The 26180-nt window shown below is 33.3% G+C and overlaps 1 protein-coding gene and 1 pseudogene across 1 annotated transcript; one reads left to right on the top strand and one right to left on the bottom strand.

Annotated features, from left to right (window-relative positions):
* Positions 1-14844: 14844 nt before the first annotated feature.
* LOC108988232 lies at positions 14845-15761 on the top strand (annotated as a pseudogene).
* Positions 15762-18547: 2786 nt separating this feature from the next.
* LOC108988233 (protein OPI10 homolog) lies at positions 18548-19617 on the bottom strand. The gene is made up of 2 exons (XM_018961434.2): positions 19289-19617; positions 18548-19211 (listed from the first exon to the last, which is right to left on the bottom strand). The coding sequence occupies exons 1-2, from the start codon at positions 19389-19391 to the stop codon at positions 18751-18753; spliced, it is 564 nt and encodes a 187-aa protein (XP_018816979.1). The 5' UTR covers positions 19392-19617; the 3' UTR covers positions 18548-18750.
* Between the last annotated feature and the right edge of the window lie 6563 nt (positions 19618-26180).

Genomic DNA, 26180 nt, shown 5'->3' with positions numbered 1-26180 from the left:
ATCGGGATGGGCTTTGTGCAATAACAGATATGGAGATGAATTGTTTAGGGTGGGTGACGGTAGCATGTTGATTAAATATACTGCATGAAGGAAGGTATTGGGCCAAAAGTGAAGTGGGATCGAGGAGTGTGCAAGTAGAGCCAGGCCCGTATCAACAATGTGACGATGCTTATACTCAACTATACCATTTTGTATGTGAGTGTGAGGGCATGTAATTCGATGAATGATGCCACACGAGTCCAAGTATTTAGAAAATGATCGAAATTCACCTCCTCAATCCGATTGAAATTGTTTAATTTTGGTATTAAATTGAAGTTCAACATTGTTTTTAAATTTGACAAAGGCATCAAAGGCTTGAGATTTGGATTTTCGAGCAAATAACCAAGTGTACCGTGAGAAATCATCAACAAATATAATGTAAAACTTGTAATGATTAGGAGATGTGTGAGGAGAAGGTCCTCATAAATCAGAAAAGATAAGTTGAAAAGGTGAATTAGATTTATGTAGTCGTTTATAAGCTAGAAATCGATGATGTTTTGCCTGAGCACATGCATTACAAAAGGGAATAACAGTATGCTGATAAGGTAAATTGTGTTGCAGAAGAATAGAGCTGACAACTTTGATGGAAGGATGTCCAAGCCTTGAGTGCCATATAGGAACCGAAAGCTGACTGGTTTGAGCTGATGGTGATGGAGTCGACTGTGAGATTGAGTAGAGACCATTACTTGTTTTCCTGTGAAGGAGAGACTTCCCCGATTTGCAGTCCTTAACACAAAAAGAGTTAGCAAATAATTCAAAGAAAATGTTATTGTCAAGGCAAAATTGATGGACTAAGATGAGATTCTTTTGAAAAGAAGGAACACACAAAATTTTGTTAAGTACAAATTGAGAAGAGGAAGAGGAAAAAAAGGTAGAACCAGAATATGAGATGGGTATGGTTGAACCATCCCCAACGCGAATCTGTTCATCCCCACGGTACTCAGTAGCATGCATATTGAGATTGCCCATATCACTGGTTATGTGGTTTGTGGCAGCAATATTGGGATACCAGGTGAGATTAGAAGGATAAATTAATGAAAAATCTGCAGAGAAGGATGGGGCAGCTTTGTAGGCTTGATTAAAACGATAAAGGCAAATGAATGCAGAATGGCCTTAGCAGTTGCAAACCTGACAGACCAAACGTTGATCATTAGATGAAAAAGATTGTTGACAAGTGTTACCTATATTGTTAGTGCGGCCACGGTTCGATTGAAAACATCCACCATTATGGCCACGATATGGATTTCCACCACCGCGAGCCCCTCGACCAAGTGAAGCAGTAAAAGGAAATTTTGTTGTGAAATAAGCAGAGGCTTCATTAGAAAAAAGTGGACATATCTGAGTGATGAAGCAAACGAGCTTCGTGTGCCAAGCAGTGACCAAGAAGTTCATCAAGTGAAATAGGTTCAAGCCTAGTAGCAACGAAAGAAGACAAAGCATCATAATTCGGTCCAAGTCAGGCAAGAAGGTAGGGAAGAAAGTCATCAGGGGCAAGAGGGCGGCCAGTTGCAACCATTGTGTCTGCTAGAACCTTAGCTTTGCGAAAATAAGAGGAAATATGATAAGAACCCTTCTTGAGGGAGGCTAGTTGTAGCTGGGTTTGTATTAAACGAGCTTGAGAAACTGAGGCATAGGATGACTGTAGTGAGAGCCAGATGGCTCAAGCAGAGGTGCAACCAACCACTTGGGTGATGATTGAGTCGGAAAGGGAGGAGATAAGAGCTGACATAACAAGCGGGTACTGTTGGAGCCAAACATCATAGGCAGGATTTGGAGAGTTATTGTCAAGCTCAGGTTTAGGTGGAGGACAGGTACCGTCAACATACTTATAAAGACGTTGTCCACGAAGGTAGGGTACTAATTGAACCTTCCATAGTAGATAATTATCAGGAGTAAGTTTGATAGAAATGGTGTGAGAGAAGTTTGGATGAGGGAGGGTGGGAGAAGAACAATTGAGTACAGAAGCCATGGACGACTAGTCCTTTAGGGCTCTTGATACCATGTAAAAGTTCTGAAACAATTTGTATTTCATTGAGTAGTCTTAATGGTATTACACAATGGCCTTTTATAGACATGAGATACAATGGAATATTCTAAAACTGTATTATGTTATGTATAGAAATGAAGGAGCACTGTGTAGAGTGCTGCGCAAAGCACTACGCATGCATTCCAGAAGTTGTTATTTGGCAGAGTTGCTTAATTCCTTTGGCTGTGAGGTTGATGAGCTGACAGACGTTACAGGGGCAAGTTTGTCCTTAACAGTCAATCAAACAGACTGCATTCTTAATTAGCATAATCATGAGTTAATTAAGCAAGATAGTGTACAAATAGGCCATTAATATATACGTCTCTTTGAAGTTTGAACGAACCAACGATAATTTATTTAGATATGATTAGGCTGATAATTTTATAGGAGTAATGATATCCTTACTACCTTATATTATCGGTCTACTACCCATGTCTTTTTGTTTTTTTTTTTAATCATACTGACTTTTAACCCTCACCTATTTGTATACTTACCTTCCTTTTGACATTTTTTTTTTCTTCAAACTTTTTTTTCTTTTCTGCCCATTTCGCGCCCACGCCAGCCTAGCTCAGTTCGAACTCCCCTCCCCTCAGTCCAAAAGCCACCATTTAGTGGCTAACGGCGCTACGAGGAAAAAGCCCCTCACCACCTGCCTGGGCCATGCAGCAGTCATGCACGACACCTTGATGTGCCATCCAGCAAGCCTATGCGTGGCACCCTGCCACGCCCATCAACTAGCCATGCAAGGCCCCATGTCGTGCCCACCAAGAGTCAACATAGCCCACCCATGGGCCTTAGCATACCACGGGCCACCTTAGCCCGTCCACTACTATCTTATTTTATTTAATTAATCATTTTCCAATAGACCTTTTGGGAGTTTCCACTTTGTAACCTTTATAAATAGGACCCTTAGTCATTTACTTTACATCTTTTGACAATTACCTTAGAGGGAGATTATTTGTTTAGGATATCATAATTCGGTGCCTTTGCATTTGGGTTTTTTGGGTGAAATTCGTAAATTCCAAATAGAGGATCACTACCTTGCAATTCATTAAATATGTGTGATTCAAGTTATCAATGTATGAGGTTTTCTTTCAATTATGTGCAATTCGTGAATCATAATTGATTATCTATCTTTTGTTCATTCAAGTTATTGATTGTTCTTAGTTTGTTCATTGTGTTCATCCATTCCATTGCTTAATTCAATCCTTTCGTACTCCATAATCTCGACCACTTAGTGTTTGTCATACTTTCCATAAATTCATTCTTTCCTTAATCCATTTTATGTTAGTAGAATTCTCCACTTACCATATTCGGCTACCACCATTATTTCCATACTCATTTTTCCCTAGCCGAAAGTCCTACTTACTATATTAGTGTTCCTAAATTTTAGGAACCCTAATTCCATTCTATATCGATCTATATAGCCGGCCATACACTTTCCATATTGAGATCCTAGATTTAAGGAACATTCCTTAAATCTCTCAATTATCCAATCAAGTCAATCCCCAAAGATCTCGGCAACCCTAGCCATACCATACTCCAAACCCTAATTCCATACATCAAAGTGGCGCCAACTTTAGTGCCTCCACTATAGTCGTGTGCCCCATTCATGCATTGGAGTTCCTTACTTTTCATCTATTCCATCATTCCCATACACTAAACCAACCATAAACACTTAACCTCACTTCACCAAAATTTACAATATTGTGCACTAACAGAGCAGGAGAGGAACGAACATTCGGTCAACATAAGGAGAACCAAGGCGTGGACAACATAGTATTTAGAGACTTGACCGAAGTCCTTAACATGTCCTTAACCTTGTGCGTGCGACTTGTCAGCCAATATTCGTGTCAGGCTTCCTGGCTTAGTCCCCATGCCCCGCTTATGTTGCCTTACGGCTTTCTTGTGGGCTTCATGGGCTAACCTTGTCATTCATGGCTTGACTTGGGCCATCTTATTCTCTTACCGCGTTGCCTTTAGGGCCATCCAGACTGCATGGGCTTGGCTTGTTCGGTCAGGCCCATCATTGGGAATAACTCCCCTCACGTCAACCTTATTATATTTGATGACATTTGAAATTAAAATGCTTTCTAATAATTGGTAATGAAAATGATATGATTCATGGTGTTATCTCAATTTATTTTTTTTCGAATTACAATATGTATATATATATAAAATAATTATATTTAAAAGCATTTGCCATTTACACCACACACGAGACAATTAAAAATTAGGTAGGTAGCTAGGCAGAAGTTTTTAAGGAACCTCAGTCCGTCTAGAAACTTTAGGACTTCCCACTGGATGGGATCCGGCTGGCCTCCTGTTGTGAAATTCAATAGCTACTCTCTTATGTGCCCACGCAAGAAGGACTTTCTTTCCCATCATTGCCTGCGGATTAATGCTGTAAAACTAGCTATAAATGGAGACACCACTAATACTTAAAGAGTCATCAATGGTTTTAACCAAGAGGGTGAAACATCCAAACGAAAAAATCCAAATGAAGCCGAAAAGGGTTGAAAAATAAACTTTATAAAAAAAGGAATTAGATGGGATTTTTTCTGACATGACCCTTTTTGCTAGTTTGTGGCCATAGAAAAATGAGCTCTTTGGTCTCCTGGAATTTTTTTTTTTTTTTTTTTTTTCAGATTTTGTACTTAAGCGTGGATGTGAAGGGCCCAAAAAGATGCCGACACAAAACCTGCTGTCCTTCGTCTAAACGGTCTGGATCACCACTTTTTCAAAGGGAATCGAGTTAGAACTTAGTGAAGGAAACTCAGTAGTTGATTCCCTGTCAGTTTAAGAGGTTTTGATAAAATTAATTTTCTTTATCTATAAATCTCTTAATGTCGTTTCTATTATGTTGTTCGTGTTCCTTTTTATTTTGATAATCTCACTTGCTTGTGTCCTTTTTACAGGTTCTTATATTGCTTATGTCTCTTGTTTTGCCTTCTAGATTTTCTTTTACTTTGTCTAGTTATTCTATGATTTTTGAGGTTGGTTTTTAGATTTTTATGTTTATTTGTATTTTCAGACATCTGGATGTAATCACGATTTTCTTCTATTACAAGTAAAAATTATTAATAAATTTATAATACTGTCATCTTCTTTTTTTTTTTTTTTTAAAACGAGCAGAAATGAGTTTTGGCACACAAGGGGCCATTGGATTTCATAACAACATGAGTTATCCTGCTGTTATTTTTAGTGGATGAATTATTTCAGTCGAGACATTCAATTCAATCCTCTGCCAATAGTACGAAACGAATATAATTCTCAGTCGAAATGATGACCCCAGTGGACCAGCGAACTACTTAAATTGTTCACAAAAGAAAAGATCAAAGAACAAAAACAAAAGAGCCGTGCAGCACGAGGATGGCCAGCGACAAGTTATATTTTTAATAATATTTTATTTAAAATTATATCATCCCATCTTAATCAAATCATACCTTCAAAAAAAAAAAAAAAAGAAATTGCATCGGTACCAATCCTCGGAATGGATGTAGATTTATTCCAAAAATAAACTCCCAAGTTCCAGTGGCACTGAAGTTAGCTAGATGGCCTTGTAGAGCCATCGTCACCTTGCAGTGTTTGAAAAGGGGTCGACCCATCATATTTCAAAGCTAATCGTTTGCACATTGATAGAAATAAAACAATTAAGGCTGAGTGAAAATAATTAATTAATGGCTGCTGACCTTTTATCTGAATTTAAAAAAAAATTTACTTCATTCTCTACATCACATATTAATATATAATTTATTATTTTATTTAAATACATATATTAATTTTTAAATATATATAATTAAATAAAATAATAAAAATAATAAATCAGTAAAAATTATAATTAATTAGCCTTCCTCCTGAATTTGAATCATTGAATGGCCACAAAAATTTCATTTTTGAGTGTACTGCATGGAATCAGTAGACATGACATGAATATCGGGGAATTAAACAGTTTATTCCATTTCACGTAATTGACTGAAATATATATATATATATATATACACATTTTTCCTCTTAATTCTCTTCGATATGCGATCTTGCATGCATGTAGAGCCACCATCACCTTGCATTAGTCATGTTAAAAGCCAATCCCCAAGATATTATTGTTCAAAGCAATTAGGCTGAACGATTGTCTAACTGGAATTTCATTGGCTTTTTAATGCATGTAATGCCATAATTATAAAGTGTATTAAATCTTAGTGGACAGGAGTAAAGCACCAAACATATATATATATATATATATATATATATTACGTATGCACTTTAGATCCGTGACAGATGTCGATGATGGCCTCTTCCTGATTGTGATTTTCTTGTTCTTTTCCCGGCCTTAATCTTTTTGGCACCCATTTGTATTTATTTTTCTCACTGCGACCAGCTCGATCGGCGGGCGTGTGCTTGTGGGAAAAAGAGAATTAGTATGAGTTTTGTTATATATAAATAAGTTTGTATATTAATGTTGTTGTCTTTATATTTTAAATTTAAATTAGTATTAATTTTAATAAAATTTATTTTTTAATCAATCATATTAAATGAGTGTACGTATTAGTGTACATAATCGTATATAATTAAATTTTTTCATTTAATATAAGTTAAGAGGGAAGAAAAGAAAAGAAAATTGAGTAGAAAGAAAGCGTAGATGATGATCAGTGAGGAAAAGACTGGGAAAATGTGTATGAAAATTATGTACATATCCCCATTTTATCTTTCTCTAGAATTTTTGTACCATAACACTAAAGAATATGACCACTTTGGAAAGTTTTTCCAATACTTGTGGTCTCAACCTCCATGACTCTTTGATATTCAACACTATACTTTGCCAATGGGCCCTACTGCCTGATCGATCTGCCTCTCAATTTTGAATCCGGCCAATTCCTAAAAAAAAAAAAATATTCCTAGTCCACAATTTTGAATAGAAAAATACGGAGATTTTGAATTTTAAGAATATGAGTAAGATGGGTATAATAAAAAAATTATTTATTTGTGACTAGTTATTTTTAATAAAATAATTATTTTTTGTTAAAATAAACTTGTTTTTGTTACAAATAATTTTTTTATTACAAATAATTAATCACAAATATAGGTTTTTCTTGTAAAGAGGTAGGAATAGAAGGTGAACTCGATGATCAAAATCTGATCATGCAAAACACATAGAACTAAATCGATATGTGGGACCCACATGCCGACCGTGGAAGCCGGAAGGAATTGCACGGAAGTTTCTTTTAGCTTTTGGTTCAAAGAACTATTGACCATTATTTATCATGTTTATCTCTTATATAACACATTTTTCGTTTATTTTTTTCCCTGTCTTTCCGTCCGGCCAATGGCTGGGGGAATACAGAATACGTACGTCTCCTCCCAATATATACATGTTTCCGTAGAGCTCGAAAGCTTGTGAACATAAATTAAGGGAAAGAAATATGAACATGCAGATGCATGCATGACTATGTGTATATATCTTCCTACCTATTATTTAAAAGTATTTATATTTATTATTATTTATTACTGTTCATCAACAATAATAAACAGTAAAGAAGTTGTTTTTTCGCATATACTATTACTGTTTATTACGGTTCATCAACAATAATAATGAACAGTAATGAGTTTTTTTTTTTTGTCCGTATGAATGTCAATGTGCGACGTAATACCACAATCATGCGTGGGGAATGAGAGAGAGGAAGAAAGGAAAAGTAGAGAAAAATATTAGTTTTTAGGTTTTAAATTACAACTCTTCATCTTTAATCTTCAAATTTAATCTAACGGTAGAAGTTTAAATATTAATTTAAACTAATATAAAATAGATAATTAAAATATAAATATTCTATCATACACTTAAATTTAATTTCAATTTATAAAATATTAATTTTTCATATTTAAATAAAAGATAAAGTTTTACTGAATATTTTTAAGAGAATAATATTATATCATATACTAAAAATTAACTTTAATTTATAAAATACTAATTTTTCATCATTAAATAAATGATGAAATTTTACTGTACATTTTTAAGAGAAAAAAAATATCTAATTAATTTGAATTTTTAATATAATTTAAATTTCATAATAAATTATGAACATAAATAAATAATAATTTTATTCTTATATATTAGACTATTTTAATATTCAAAATTACACTTTATTTTTTTCTTAATTTGACAAATGTGGCAAACGTGCTTTTTTTTATCAATTAGAAAATTTTACGCCATACAAGATTTTACACAAGTACTACTAATTTCAAAGTAACCAAGTTCATTATAGAGATCAACGCAATCACTGAATCAAATAAATAGCCCAAACAGAAAACAAATAAAAATAATAATAAAATATGAACTAATTAATTACTGTCATCTGGTCGATCTGACGCTTCTGTCATTGCCGACCTTATTATATTAGGATGCCAATTAATCTTTTATATATGTGTGCGTATATATATCTCTTTATATTTAAAAGTGTGTATCGTCTGATAAATAATAAAATGAACAATAATGAATAATGATAAACAACATTCTTATTTATATATTACCCTACTGCTAGTAATATATATATATATATATATATATATATATATACTAGCAGTAGGTAACGTCCGAGCGACGTTTGCCCTTTTTTTTTTTTTTTATCTAGTGATTGAAGAAGTGTTTTTTTAATAATTTTGTGAATTTTTTATTTTTTTAAAAAATGTTTATGATGATTAAAAAAATACATGACAAAAGGAAAATGAAAATAAAAAAGTGAAATACACATTCAAGACATATTTTTGGGCTACTTCTTCATTAGTTGTAGCAGTTTTTTTTAGTTAATTAAGAATATTATCATATTTAAATTATGTTAAAACTCTAATTATTTATATTGTTATACTTTTTTAAAAATATTTAATAAAATTTCATCATTTATTTAATATTCAGTAAAACTTTATCTTTTATTTAATGATGAGAAATTAGTATTTTATAAATTAAAGTTAATTTTAAGTGTATGATATAATTTTTAAAATTTAATTATCTATTTTATGTTAGTTTAAATTAATATTTAAACTTCTATCGTTTGATTAAATCTGAAAATTAAAGATGAAGGGTTGAAATTTAAAACTCAAAAATTAATATTTTTTCCTACTGTTCATAATTACTGTTTATAAACAGTAGCAAACGGCAAAAAAACCATGTGAAAAAAAAAATTTTTTGTTACTATTCATTTCATTACTGTTCATCTATGAATAGTAAATATTAAATACTGTTCATAATTACTGTTTATAAACAGTAGCAAACGGCAAAAAATCATGCGGAAAAAAAATCTTTTATTACTATTTATTACTGTTCATCTATGAACAGTAAATTTATAGCCGCTTTTAAGAAAAAAAATCTTTTGTTACTATTTATTACTGTTCATTTATAAACAGTAAATTTATAGCCGCTTTTAAGTATAGGCCGTGATAGGCCGTGATATATATTTATATATAGTAGTAGTTGATATCAGCCACACGTACGTATGTATCTAGGAATTGGCGGACCCTACCTTAAGTACTACGTAACTTGTTCCAACAAAGAACCAACGTCCCTAGCTAACTATTCGGTTTCTGGATTCAGTTGATCACTGATCATCCTGCAGCGAGCTGCTTTAATTTTTTAATTCATGTCTGGATGCATGTATGCCCTGCACTATTTTCCTGTGCGTACACCGCGTAAACAAGCTGATTAAAGACGCATGCGATTACGATATAAAGATGTATGGAAATCAATATTCATGCATGCAGGGCAAAAAACGAGGGAGAAAATAAAATACCTTTCCTGGTTTGTTAACATGTGTTCGATATTCATGTTGGAAATCAATATTCAACACCTACAGCGGCTCCTCACTACCAACATAGTGCAAACAATGAGATAGAAAATAAAATAAAACTCAAGCATAGATTGAAGCAGATATATCAATATTTCGTAAAATTATGAACAATCACGTGAGAGTTTTTCTTTTACAAATATATATCAACATAAAATGGGAGAAATACACGTTATTATGATGCCAAATTAATATATAATAATATCAAATCTATATTTTATCGAGATCATACAAAATCTATAATCTGGTTCTGATACCACATGTTAAATATTTTGACATAAATATTAGTAATTAGATCTTCGATTTTCTATAAAGAATCTGACCTGATTATGAGAAAAGTATCACCCTAGTAACTTAATCTCACAAGTGTCTCCCGATAGCTAGAGGCACAATGATGTTGTAGTTGAAAACCTTTAATCCCTCTGTACCATTTATTAAGGGTCTAACCGGTCCAATTTTAGACAAAATTTAGAACTGAACCAGTATGTACCGATTTTTTATTTTTAAAAACTGATTACGCAACGGTTACCTCCCTGAACCGGTACATCTGGTTTTATCGGTTTCGATCCAGTTTTCCGATTTTAATAAGAAAAATAATAAAAAAAAACTAAAAGGAAGTAAGGCCCCATAAGTATGAATCTTATGAAACAATTATTCTTTTAATTAATTCCATGTCTCATTATTCACAATTGAAACAGGAAATAAGTAAGGCCCCATAAGTATGAATCTTATGAAACAATTATTCTTTTAATTAATTCCATGTCTCATTATTCTCAATTGAAACAGGAAATAAGTAAGGCCCCATAAGTATGAATCTTATGATGAGATCCATTAGACAATGCAATCCGTATACACAAACACACACACAAAGAGGAAGTAAGGTCTCATTATTCTCAATTAATATATATATTTTATGTTTAAAGTATATGATCAATTAAATTCTTATATTTAAGATTAAATTTTTATTTTATAAATTATAATAATATTATCTTATATATAATTATAATTTATATTATTATATGTGTTATATATAAAAATTATATACAATATAAAACATATTATATATAATATTAAAAAAATAATTTAAAATATATATTAAATAGAACCGGTCTGGTCTGGGCCAAAAATGTCCAGAATCGAAATCGGACCGGTTCCAGCCAATTTTTCAATTCTGGAAATCGATTCCGGACCAGACTGGTCCAAAACCGGACCGGTTTGATAGGTTTATGCTGGTCCGGTCCGGTCCGGTTTTCCCTTTCTTTTTTTTTACACCCTTACTATTTATAGACTTTTGGCTATCAAGAAATTTAGAGATTTTGTGTTCCATTATAATTAGATATAGAGCTATCTTATCTCATTAGAGTTAATTTTATTTCATTGTGACTCATCAATTAAATAATAAGTATTGAACTATTTTAAACCCATCAGAATGTCGGTGTGTAAGACATAGAGTTTAAATAAAAGTCTTACAAGCATGCCATATATGCGTAATTGCATGCACCCTTTTCCTAACTACATGTATCGTTTACAGCGTCGACTTTGCTTTAAACGTGGTAGTTGAGAAACTTCATTAATATGGTCAATCCATTTCGTGGGAACATCGCGACCACATGAAGTTGTCCTTGACCATGAACTGATCACATGAAAACGCTGTTCATTGTGTTCGTTCAACATGGAGGAAATGATCCTTGACGTTACCAAAAACTAGTTGGCCGGTTCACATAGCCATTAATACCCAAGTTTTGTGCATGGTAGTTGTGCAAAGAAATTAGATGCCGTACGTAGGTTGGTTTAATTTGATAATGACGATGAGAAGTACTAATTTATTTGAAACTCGTATTCAACTCCAAAATTTATAAATTGGGTCCATGTTTGAGCCGTGCACACTTGCAATTTTTTTTTATTTTTTAAATTTCTTTCCTGTTTTAATTTATTGACATTATTTTTTTCTCTTTAGTACAATATTTGTAAGAGCAAATGTCAACGTACACGTAAAAGATGCATCACACGCGTCATGTTGTACGTGGTACCACATGTTTCTATAACAATTTAATACAACTTTATTATTGCAATATATAATGACAACACGACAACATGGCAACAACCATTGTCGGGTGGTGGAGGAATCGAGGGCCCCCAATGTTTAAATGTTTTTGAAGAGTAATAGTATATATAATTCTTGAGATCTATTAAGAGCGTATACCACTCCTTTTGAAAAATATCATGAGATTTATTATTAAAAATTTAGTTTTTTTAAATGAATTTTATATTTATTCATTTTTTAAAAAAGGGTGTGTATGAATTGTAAAACTTAAAACTGTAAATATCATTTTTTTTTATTTTAAAATATACCCAACTCCCTTAATCCCTCTAAAGAAAAACTTAATAAAAATTATCTCTACCCCTTTTAGGAAATTGAAATAGCCATCATATCATCCATATATTTTCTTTTCAAAGTCTATATATATATATATATATGCTCGAAATTATATTAAAACCCAAAATTTTACTTTAAAATATTATGAGAAATTAATGCTAATTTTCTCAATCATTATTGAGTCTATATATTCAGTTTCTCTTTACTCTGTCGTTTACTATTTGTCTCTAAATTTACGCATATTTTTAATCTTAAATTATGTTTATAATTATTTTTGTATTACTCTGTATAAAAAAAGTTACACATTATATATATATATATATATATAGAATAAATTCATCAAAGATGGATTTCTGAGTTTACGACAATACTGAAGGCCGACAACGCAGATGAGAGCTCCCCCCACCCCACTGGCCCACTGAGCAACAAGGCAGCAGCCCAAAGTTAAGGGAAAAGCCTGCCCACATAATCACAGGCGGCGACGGGAAGCTCTTTCCAACAGTTTTACTTTTCTCCAATTGGCCTGTGCCACAATGTAATTGAATTTAAACATGCAATTAAAAACCCATTTTTAAGGGAAAAACAAATTTATTCATATACATATATATATATAGCTGACGTGCAAATAATCTTCCACATTGTCTTGTACAAAAAGGGGTAAAGTCAGGGATCTGCTCATGCTCCCGCTCCCATTTTTTTTAATTTTTTTTCCTTTTTTTTTTACTTAGTAATTAAGAAAATATTGTTTAATAATATTGTGATTTTTTTAAATATTTAAAAATTTTAAAAAATTGATGTGAAAAACAAAATATTTTTAAAACTTTTTTTTTCACATCATTTTTTAACACTTTTTAAATATTTAAAAAAATTCACAATATTATTAAACAAACATTTTCTTAATCACTAAATAAATTTAAAAAAAAATAAAAATGAGCGGAATCCCTATCATTTTCCTACAAAAAGTATCATTATTTTGTATTTTTTTTTTATACTTTGACGAATCTCACAATAAATGATGTGTTTACACACTTATTTATAAATAACAAGATTTTATAAGGAGATATAACTTTGATGAGATTTGGATCCATGAAATTTAAGAAAGTATATTTTGATAACTATAGCCTGATTAATCATATTTTGTTTCCTTATAACCCTCTTTTGCAATCATTTAGAAATTAGCCAAAAACCTTTATATATTTTCTTTCGTACTAGGGAGGAAAGGATTATATACTTTTAAAACTCAAAAGTAATGTTATATACAGTCGTACAATGTATAAACACCGCGCAATAGCTTTAAAAAATAGTAGAGTTCATAATTAAAAAATTAGTTTTTTTTTATGTGAATCCTGTATTTACTCACTTTTTCTAAAAAGATTACGCGATACTTGCGTATTCTAAAACTACAAATATCATTTATCAAAATTCAAATATTTTATTGAAATAGGAAGATTTGTTTTAATATCATGTTAATGATCATTATAAAAAAAATTAAAATTGATAGAAAGATGTGAATTTAATCATTTATTTCAAGACAAATTTGATTGATTGGTTTTTATTTTTATTTTACCCTTGTGCTCGTCCCGATGAGACGGCTTCCAAAAGCCTATCTCTATACTTAAAAGACAACTCTGGCATCTTGTTAAAAAAAAAAAAAAAAACTCTGGCATCTTGTTTTGGGCGGGATATTCCAAAAGAAGACCCATTGGAGTTGTAGACACTGTTACTCTCGTTGGCGACGATTACCCATTTGTAAATATAAACTTAGTTTGTTCTCATTGCTGTTACCACAGAACAAAGAAGAAGATTTAAGATGACTTGAGATGAGCTGAAATGAGTTGAGATAGATTATGAATAGTAATGAGATGAGTTGTAAATAGTAGTGAGATTTGTGAGTTAAAGTTGTTGAATAGTAATGAATAGTAGTGAGATGAGTTGAGATGAGCTGAGATAACTTGCGAATCCAAACGTATCCTTAGGCTGTGTTTGGGACCTTTGGGTACTAGAGTATCTTTAACACTTTCTAAATATTTTCGTACTTTTAAAAATATTTCACATGCGAAATAACTTAAAATACTTTCAATGGAACCCACAAACTCACTTTAATCTCTACTCATAACTATTCACAAACATTCTATAATACTTATCACTATTATATATAAATAAAAAATAAAATCACTAAAATATATAAATAAAAAATAAAATCACTATTATATATAAATAAAAAATAAAATACTATAATATATAAATAAAAAATAACATTACTATAATATTTATCACTATTATATATATATAAATAAAATCATTATAATATTTATCACTATTATATATAAATTAAAAATAAAATTATTATAATATTTATCATTATTATATATAAAGTAAAATAAAATCACTACAATATTTATTAATATTAAAAAATTACTATAATGAAATCATTATAATATTTATTACTAAAAACAAAATCACTATAATATTTATGGGACCCATACATTTTTCAACTACCTACTCAAAAGTCAACAACTCAACATACTTCACACATCCAAACAACTCAAAATATTCTCTATAAAACCCACAAACTCACTCCAATCTCTATTCATAACTATTCATAAATATTTTTAACATTTCTCACTACCCAAACGCACCCAAGCAGAGAGATTCACAGTTTAAGATGTCAAAAGCTGGAGAGGTGGTTCTTTTGGATTGCTGGGCCAGTCCATTTAGCATGCGAGTAAAAACTGCACTGGAGGAAAAAGGTGTGCAACGTGAAGATAGAGCGGAGCGAGCTGTTACTCAAATCGAACCCTCACCAGAAGGTGCCTGTATTGCTGCATGACGGAAAGCCCATCTGTGAATCCACGATCATAGTCTGCTATATCGATGAGGTCTGGCCTGCTCAACCACTACTCCCAACTTGCCCGTATGCCAGAGCTCATGCTCGCTTCTGGGCTGACTTCATCGACAAAAAGGTTAGTTCCAACGCATGAAATCTGATCGGCAAGATTCAAAATTTTAAATTTATAGTTAGCATTAAAAGAAGTGTAACAACTCAAGGGATTATTTTATGTTATTGTATGGTATTTACCTAAACTCAAGGGATTATGTTTTTCATTATGGTTATATCTACACTGGGAAGGTATATGAGGCGGGCGGGAGAATATGGAGAAACAATGGAGAGGCACAAGAGGCAGGCAAGGAGGAGTTCATAGAGGTGTTGAAGCAGTTAGAGTGAGCTCTTGGGGAGGAGGATTACTTCGGTGGTGAATGCTTCGTGTTTCTTGACATCATAGCAATTGCTCTAACCAGTTGGTTCGTGGCATATGAGAAAATTGGGGGCTTTAAAGTTGAAGATCACTGTCCCACATTCTCGGCTTGGATCAAGAGGTGCTTGCAACGACAGTGTGTGGCCAAAGTTCTTCCAGACCCAGAAGAAATCTATGAATTTGTGTCGACTCTGAGGAAGATGCAAGGCATCGAATCGTGAAATCAAGCAGTCCTTTCCATACAGAAAAAGACAGGAGGAAAAAATAAAAAGAAAGAGCAGTCCTTTCTTATTCCACTGGTGCTTTTTATATAGGAAAACAAACAAATAATGGAAAATTTTCCTTTTATCTTCTGATCCTGTCTGGTGTACGCTAATGGAATGAAAGGGAAATTGAAGAATTGGCTGATTTCATTGTTTTTCCTCCCCTCGGGAGTAGGTCTTGAAGTGGTACGTACAGGGTCTACTTGGCTACTTAGATTGGATGGAATAGAGTTAAGACCCAAGGCACTTGTAACTTACTAGTAAGAAAAAGAAAAGGTCATCATCCTGCCAATCAACAGCTGATTAAAGTTCTTACTAGACCAAAGATCAAGGCAAATAGAGAGAGAAAAAAAAAAAAACCGTCAAAATCCCAGAAATGTCAGTGTAACGCTCCAATGGAAGATCTAAACCATATGATCTATACTCCAAAAAGACTAGTCAATGATACAATTGGAGTCCCATTAAGACCTTATAAACAACAATAATTTTTTTCTTCCCAAACAATGTGAGATCCCACCTACCTTTATCCTTATATCACACAAAGCATATTATCTGTTAATTGTTATACACATTTGACAGGATGCTCTCTCATTATAAACCGAAAATAAAATAACTTTGCATTGATTGAAAAACAAAAACAGCACATCGCCCACAAAGAAGTTCCTGAAACACGTGGAAAAATTGAGCTTTGATGCAAGTAAAAGACTGCCTCTTTCACCTATAAGATATGGATGTTTATAGTAGAATGTCAAATGCAAACAGTATCCAAAAGTTCAAGGCATCAGCTGGTGTACTTCCAACTAATGACTCGTGGCTCTATTTAGAATTGTATTGTTTCCGACTGCAAACCAGATGGGCTGGATGCTTCCCAATACTATGAGATGACAGACACTCTGCGACATCTCTATATCCCCCCCATTTTCTCCTGATCAACAGCACTTTATTTCTTTTAAGACGCATAATTTCATCAAGACAGGATCCTTTCGGCCCACTCCTGGGATGTAAAGTTGTAAACCCCGGATTCACTCATAGCCTATTATTGCAGAGCAATAAGCAATTTTAACTGCTAGATACTTCCCCCTCTCTTCTGAGAAAAAATACATGAATATGTTCATAACTTCTACATCAGAAGTCAATCTTCTTATGCAATTAGCAATATATGAAAAAAAAACCTGTCACAGCAAAAGGACAACCATTGTCATTCTTTTTATCGCCTCAATGTATTAAGAAGTGTATCAATGAGTCTATCCCACTGTCCTTTACAACATAACACACATGTAGAGTTATCCTCGAAAGGACAACAAATAACCTTCTAATGCTCCTTTCTTACTCCTTGATCTTTACAATTTTTTACATTCATGCCAAATGCTAAATTCCAAAGAACCTTTAAAGTGATGTCTTGCGATGTCCAGAAGTCCCTGATCCATTATATGCTTCAATTTGCTTAGGTTGACTGCATCCGCTAAAATCAAACCGATTGACCTTTAAAGGTTATGTGGAGTAACTATTGACATAATGTAGCCATTTGTGATCCCAACCCCTTCTTACTTTTGAGTACTAATTGTTTAGAGTATTAAGGCAAAACTTAACATGGGCAGTTTGGTCACAGGGGAGTAAGCACAAGTCCGACTGATTATGGATCTCTATTTGACTTGATGTATAGATGTTTCTATGGCAGCATTGATTCGCAATTTCACATCTAAGACCATAAATCAACCCAACAACTCAACCTAACCTTGTCTCAACCATTTTAGGCATACCACACTTTTCTTTTCTTTTTGTCTTTTCTACCATTTAATCCTAGCAATTGGCATGTTAGTATCGGATTACACTCTGTCCCATTTGGTTTGGCTCCCAGTACTCCAGACTTCTTTCATTATCCTTGTGGAGCCATAAAACCAACCCAGAACAAAATTGAGGCATGTTAGTATCGGATTACACTCTGTCCCATTTGGTTTGGCTCCCAGTACTCCAGACTTCTTTCATTATCCTTGTGGAGCCATAAAACCAACCCAGAACAAAATTGAGGCAGTAACGAGTGCTGCTAGTCATACAATGCTTTCCATTAAAATTTTACTTGTCCAAGTCTGCATATGCACACATCCTTCATAAGATTGCCAATTCTAGAAATTTGAATTTGCAACTCACACAGATTGCCTCTCTCAACAACATAACATGACACAGAAGGCCCCCAAGAGTAAAACGGGTGTAGTCACTCGAAACAGTTCCAAGATAGGATTCTACCTAGATTCGACTAACGTAGACCCAGGCACACCTACAACATTACATTGGAGCGTTTCAGATAAGGCCTATTAACGCAAAATGGCTACCCTTTGCGGCTTCTAGAGAGCAACTAACTTTCAGACAACATATTGTCCCTGCATTCTCATCGAATCCATAGGCAGATAAAAAAATTGCTAAGCACATGATCGTGGTTTCAGGGTTGATCACTAAAGTTAATTTCAAAGGATCAGCTTGCGAAGACTAAAACAACTTCCCATCTGCCTAAGACTCTGCATCCTTCAATTTTCACCACCAACCTAAAACAAAGAAGAAAATTCAAAACATTCCATTCCCTTGTGCCCTCATTAGCCTTATCAACAACGAACCTATTGGTTTACTTTCTTTGTTTCCTCTAACGATGAAAAATGAAAAAAACTTTCTTTGTTTCCTCTTCTTGTAAAATTCTTTAGCTTTGACCTCAATTCCAATACATTTGGAATTGAATAAACGTTCTCGATTTGGAGTCTGCTCTCTACTGCTGCAGTGTACTGCTTAAAACTTGTTAACCACCGAGACAAAGTGAAAATGCATCAACATACATATTGAAGAAAATAAAAAATTACCCACAAAGGGCATTTTGCAATTTTCTTCCTCACCCAGAAAAGAAACACAGATGAACCGCTTTTGCAACATACGCTACATAAATTACAAATACCTGCATCCATAAACAGAATGATCACAAAACGAAGCCTTTCAAGTACTCCGGGTCCCGCTTCGACCTCTCCTGAAACTTCTTAAACCACCGATCCAAAATATCCATAGGCACCACTAGTTTGCTCCCGTCAACGCCGCAAAATGACTGCATGAAATTGAACAGATTCTCCCCGACCTTCAAGGCGAGCCGTTCAATCTTCTTCTCGGCAACCACGTCGAGGGAGGGAAGCGTGGCCAAGTCCTCCACGGAGACCCCGATCTTGGCCGATAGCGGAGCGGCGTCAGCGGTGAGCTGCATCTGCCCACCCGGCTCGGGCCACGGAAGCGAGAGCACGGCCGAGGGGCGACCCAGAGTGACCGCGCCACAGAAGAGGAAGGGAGAGCCGGGGGATTGGATGTAAATGGCCAAGGCTTTGTCCGGTGGGAGAGTGAAACTGTTGAGGAGGAAAATGCACATTTCACGAACCTGATCGTACGCCTCACCTGCGCAAAGTTAGAATAATTAGAAAGGAATTAGTGAGGAAATAAAGAGCGCCGGGCGATAAGGGGGGAAAACGTACCGACAAAGGTGTTCATGTCGAGGACCCAGTGGAAGGTGTCGATTTGGGAGAAGGTAGAGATGTCCATAGGGAAACTACGATTCGGGAAAACGACGCCGAACATGTTTCGGTAACAACGTGTTGGTTCTGTATCTCCTGGTGCGGCAGTGAGGGAGGGAGGCCGATCGGAGTAGATGGCAGTGCGAGCTGAGAAGATTCGAAATGGATGTTGGTATCGCGGGGGATTTGATTATGCAGAGAGTTCAGAAGGGTCCAGTAGCGTCTAGAACGGTGGAGATTCACACCGGATACACTACACTTTCCCCTCGGTAATGATACACACCTACTTTATTACTACTTTATTATTGGTTTTATATTTAACTTTTTTTTTTTTTTTTCATTCTACTCTTGAATTTGGATAAAAATCTTTAGAATATAATTTTCTTATATAATCTAGATAATAAATAAATCAACATAATCATATAATTTAATTAAAAATAAATTCAATTTTATATAAGGAGAGATGATACTCATTATCCCATAATACACTTTACATATTTTAATATTTATTTTATTTTATTTTATTCTTATTAAACTAATTAAGTTGTTCTATTTATTATTCATATATCACATATTTGTTATGAACTCTACTATACCTACAGAAGATTCTTACAGAGAATCCTCACCGAAAGGCAGAATTTTTTTTTCTTTTTTTCAATCAATTTTTTAAACACTTTAAATATTTTTAAAAAATATTAAAAATCACAAATTAATTTAAATACACTTTCTTAATCATTAACTAATAAAAAGATTAAAAAAATTAAATTCAGTAGAAACTTTATGTGGGAATAGTATTTTCCATTTGTTATAAGAAAAATAAATAAAAAATAAAAATAAATGTAGTGTGTAGAGATGATAAATAAAATTATTCTTATATAAATATCTTCTCTTTTAATAAAAAATTATAAAAAAAATTATAAGTTTGATATTCCCCTTATAATTTACAATATGTATATCACACTTGATTGCTACTTAGTCTTTTGAAACTGAAAGAGCAAAAGAAGGGATATTTTTAATTAAATTATATAATTATGTTGGTTAATTCAATTGGTTTTCTTTTAGATTATGCAATAAAGTTATGTTCTAAAATTTTAATCCGATTTAAAGAGCAAAATGAAAAAAAATAGTTAGATAATAAAGTAATAGTAAATGAGATATAAAAGTATTATCACCCTTCCTCTTATCGATAGTTTCTCTTTTATTTCATTTTATTTTCATCGTTCCTCTAATCTTTAAGGGGATTGTTCAAATGATAATGATATGTTTACTACTTTTTTATCATTTTTTTTTTTATTCTATAATATGTTTGAAATTTTATTTTTTTATTATTTTCTTTAAGTATTTTTTTTAACATTCTTATCATTAAAAAAATATACAACTTTACTAATAGTCACATCCTTAACTACTAAGTAAAAGAAAATAATTAAAATAAATAAAAAGAGTAATAAATAAGTAGTAAGAAGTGCCTATCATTATTTTTGTTCAAAATACTATTTATTCTTTCTTCAAGAAAAATACTATTTCTCAAATTTTAGGCTCTCAAGAAACGTAGATAATTATAAAATAATTATTAGATTAAATAGTATTAATCATGCAACATCTTTCTTTCTAATTTAGTAAAGAAATAGTAAATATAATTTTATTATTTCATTCGTATTGATTCATGTCATATTTAATTTAGATAATTATATATATATATTTTTATCGTAGATTCGTTTTATTCGAATTTGAGAGTTTTTAACTATAAAAAAACATATAAATTTAAACTTCAAATAGTCACTTCATGCATCTACCTATTTTCTCCTACCAAATCTGTTACGTACAAGCAGCATGTGCAAACGGTGGGCAACCAGCTGTACATGGGAGCTTTAAGAAAAAAAAAAACAAACAAAAAGAAGAAAAGCGAAAAGTAAAGGAAGAAAAATGCTCGAAGTAAAGGAAAAGACGAGATTTTTCATCTTCGAGTGAGTAGCAAATTAGACCCCAAGAAAAATAAAATTAAGATATGAAAGAAGTTTTGGATTAACTCTCTCAAACTCTAGCTTCTACAAATATAAGAAACTAAGAGGATATGACTTGACCTGCTCAACTAACCACAAAAATGAGATGCCTAAAGTATTTTTTTTCCCCAACCCACCCGATAGGGGAAACATGAAATTTAAATTTACAAACAATTAAAACTTAATGGTCAATGGGTAGGTTCAAACAAAAACCATTATACCCAGGACCCATCTAAGTCTATCCATATAATATGGTTTTGGGTTGTTGGATTTAAGAGTAGAAAAAACATTTAGGCCTCATAATGCAAGAGCTCAACGGCACAAATGCCGGAAGAGTTTTGCAGAAGGGACCTTAAATCTGAAGAGAATAATATCTTAAAAATATGAAATTTTGAGAGTTACAGAGATTGAGATGAAGTCCACATCCATTGGATATTATAATACTAAATTACTAACAAATCGTTAGGTGATTAGCTAAAAACTTGTGGAGAGACAGATCAGCTTCTAGGGAGGGAAGATCTCGGAAGAAGAAGTGTGACGCCCCCAAATTCCGCTTGGGATCGGACGAACATTTGAAGCGTCGAGACATGCAACACAAGGTTACCTGCCCCCGTTCATGACATATAAGATGCAATATTCCTAACATGCATCTAGCATTATGCAATATTGGCAGCGGATAATTTTTTTTCTTTAGCAATACTATGCACCAAACTGAAATATCCCAAATACTTAAAACATACTTCATACATAATGACGTACTAAATAATTGAGATCACAACACTAGTCCAAAATGGTTATGATCAAAAGAGTGTTGGAGATTGAACTCCACAAATACAAGTAGTAATCTGAGGTAACTACTGTACCACCATCTACGTCACACCATTGTTTAGTCGATCATTTCCAGTTGGTCGATTCTCGATTCTCCTTCAGATCCTGTAACAAAATCTACCATTCGTGGGGAATGGTAGTTGAGACTACCACAGTGAGATTTGATTACAAATCTCAGCAAGTTAGCATGAAACTTCCACACAGGTTAATGATGTATGCATGGCAGTAAAAGCATGAATGCATAATCAAATCATAAATAATCATAGCATAACTTGACGTACAACATAACATAACTGACATAACTTAAACTGAAACTGAAGCTTAGCATGAACGTGACTTGAAACATAACATGGACTTGAAACATAACATGGACTTGAGCATGACATAACATAAATGTGATCTTGGAACATAACGTAAACGTAAACATAACATAACATGAACTTGGAACATATTCTTGTCTCATGGGATTACCATGATTGCGTGAACGTAAACTTGAACATAACATAACGTGAAACATGACTTGAACTTGGAATCATATTCAATAGACTTAATCATTAAAGTGATCATATGGGTGCAACACAGGTCCCCTTGAGCCGTGTGTCCCTGCCGATTACCGCATCACATCACAGGTTTCTATACCAGCTGTGAGTGCGTTAATACGTACTCCACAGTTGTTGTGGCCCCACGTATTCTACGTGTCACAATTGCTGTGTCTCACGTAGTGTATGCTCCACAGTTGTTGTGGCCTCATGACTTATTTGTTTATGCCACACTTGCTGTAGACGCACGTAACATAATGTGTGACACCATCAACGTTAGTGCCTGGTGCGCTCCGGTGACCAGCTAATTAGGCCTCATTCGCAACCTGTTGACTGTACTTCGTCAACCTAGGGAATTTCATACCTATTTAGACACTCCAGCGTGAACAAATGAGTTCCACTAGGATATTACCCCATCCTAGCGCTTAGGGTCGTGATTGACATGAATAACTTAACTGACAGACATGACATTTCGTAACGTGACGTAACATGAACATGACATAAACGTGACATAAAAGACATAAATCTTGACGTAGCGTAACGTGACATGAACGTAAGACGACATACATGACATACTTCGAGACATAAATGTAACAGAGAACATTTCATAACATGTCATACATGTAACATGCAACATTTCGTAACATGACATACCATATAACAGACAACATTTCTTAACATGGCGTAACATGTGACAGTGAATATTACGTGACATGAAATACATGTAATAGATGGCATACTTAACTTAACATACTTGCAATGTATAGCAATACGTGACAGAATATCTTGTGTAACAGATGAATAATTCATGACAGTATAAATTCTGTGTAACAGATAAATATGTAATGACTTGACATGACACATATAATAACATGCATGTATACAATTTAGTTCCCTTACTGATTATTCATACACATTAAACTGATAGTAAGTTAAAAGCTAATTTACCTCGATTTTCGCGCTTCGAGACAAAACTCAAGTGCGATCACGGGAAACTGAAAGTAGTGATTTCTAAAAATTAAAACTTAATCACTAACAATTAGGAATATGGAAAAATATAAACTTAGAGTAAAATTACCATTTTACCTTCTACATATGGAAAAATGACCATTTTACCCCTAACTTAAGGATTTTACATCCTAACTCCAAAAATCACCAAAATTTACATACCTTATGTAAATTTTGTCCTAAGCTCAAATATCAATTCAGAAAAATTTAAAACTAAACACAACCATCAAAACTCTATATGGCCGAAACTTACAAGGCTATTTCCTTTGCTTTTTGTTGTAATTCTTTCAAATCTCAAAACTCATGATTAAACCAAAATTTTTCTTCTACTACACTCATAACATATTCTTAAGAATAATCATGTTTTGAATCATGAACAAAAGTCATCAAAATCACTAAAACCATACTTGAACTTTTTGGTTTCTCTTCTAAGTTCAAAACAGAATTTTGTTTCTAACTTGTTTTGATCAACCTCTTGATCCATGACTTATAAAGAAGTGATCTTCAAACCAAAACATCACATGGTTCAAAAAGGTGTCCTAAAACAGATCCAAGCTTCAAACTCAAGATCACATGGGTAAACATCAACCAAAACATAAATTTAGCCAAGAACATCATCACTTTGGCCTAACCGAATATCTCCTTGCATAAAATTTCATATCTTCGAAACTAACATCAAATATCTTCAAAATAACATTCTAACATGTATATAAGATGCTTACGATCTTCCAATAAAAATATCAAAGCCATTGGAATAAGATTAAACCATAAAAGATTTAAACTTTCTCAAAACAGAAACTGTTTTTCCTCTTCCAGTTTCTAAGTTTCTAGACCTTAGAAAATATTTCACCAAAAATTTTAATCATGCAACAAATCCTCAACCAATAATCATATACACATGTTAACAGTACTCCATAAAAATTTCGGACCAATATCTATTCATTAGCTTGGTCAAAAACTCCAAAATATAACACACTCTCCAGTTTATCGCCCAGAATGACCTTTCTATGGTCTAAACAACTTTTGACAGCTCAAATGATCTCCAAATGGAACGAATAAGATATTCACGTAAACTAGACTCCAAAAGAAAGAACTTTCATGAAGGAAAATTTGCGAGAAAATACTTAAAAAAGCTTCTAAATAGGCATTCAAAAGAGGTACGAAAAACTGTCCGAGAGTGTCTTTTGTGTTCTATGAAGGAAAAGTGTAAAGGAGAGCTGCTTTTCGTGGGAAGTGGACTGGAGAGCTTCTTACACAAGCTATGTAAAGTGATAGGACTGAAGTAATGGTTGAGTGTTGGCCTTTTCTTCTCATAAAAATCAGACCAAGATCTTTTCTCAAGGTAGAGTGTGAGAGTGAAAGAGTGAGGTGTAGCTTTATCTTTCAAGAACCTTCTAGGCCCCTCTTGTAAAGATCTGGCCAGCCAAGTGGGGGTACAAAACTTAGCCATGAAGCAATCCTATGGTGACCAAATTCGTGGGCATTAATGGGCCTAAACCGAATGGGCCTAAATTTTGGGGTTTAAAGAGGGTTTGGGTTGCTATCAAGCTCAAATCCAATATCACTTGATTCAATCAATTTTTCAAGGTTAACAAGGTTGGATAATGATGTTCTAACACAAAATTGAAGGATTGATAGCATGTGGAAGTGATTTAATCAAGTGATTAAACACATTACTAGAAATCGGATTAGAAAATGTTTAGAGGCCAACTTTAGGGCTTTGGGGAAACCGTTTAGGGTTTCGATTTCAACAAAGCTTTTGGGCTTTCAATTGGATTCCCACCATTTAGGGTTTCACTAGGATTGAAAACCTCTTTGGTCTGGCACAATTTGGTTGAGTAGATGAAACAAAGTTTTACTTAAGTGGCATGATCTCACACCTTGATTCCTTCAAATCCAACAAACATTCCTCATGGTGCCAAGTGTCTAATATTATTCACTAAGTGTGGCTAAGATCTTGCCAAGTGTCCAAATAAAACTTCTCTAATCTAATTTGGACATTCCACACTATGATTTTGAAATACTGCAATTGGTGCGCTTATCGAGGTTATTATTCACTCCGAAAAAGTGAATCATAAACTTAACACTAAAAATTCATAAATATTCATATTAACCTACAGTGAAAATATTATACCGAAATTCAACCTCGAAGTGCCCCTAAAAATAATTTCACAATTTTCAACAGATGTTTCGTCCGGAATTATGAAAATAGGAAATTGCGCCATAAAATTCTAAATAATCCACTGAGTCTAATGGCGTGGACCATAATACATTCTGACACTTCTAACCACCTCAAATAAATAAAACTTATATTTCTAGCACTATAGTGAGTGATAACACTGACTATGTTGACAGACTAAAACCTATGCGATTGGTCGATTCGTAAAAACTTATGAGATTTTCACGAGATTCCTAAAGTCAATAGAAATTCCACCAATAAATTTCTAACGGACTGTTACAAGAAGAGAGGAGGGCTTG

Source organism: Juglans regia, chromosome 1 (assembly GCF_001411555.2).
Source record: "Juglans regia cultivar Chandler chromosome 1, Walnut 2.0, whole genome shotgun sequence".
Taxonomy (NCBI): Eukaryota; Viridiplantae; Streptophyta; class Magnoliopsida; order Fagales; family Juglandaceae; genus Juglans; species Juglans regia.
This window is presented reverse-complemented; position numbering and strand designations above follow the sequence as displayed.

Coding starts and splice junctions, on each gene's coding strand:
- LOC108988233 (XM_018961434.2), bottom strand. CDS start 19,391: ATGTTCGGCGTCGTTTTCCCGAATCGTAGTTTCCCTATGGACATCTCT. Junction 19,212..19,288: donor CGACATGAACACCTTTGTCG/GTACGTTTTCCC, acceptor AACTTTGCGCAG/GTGAGGCGTACGATCAGGTT.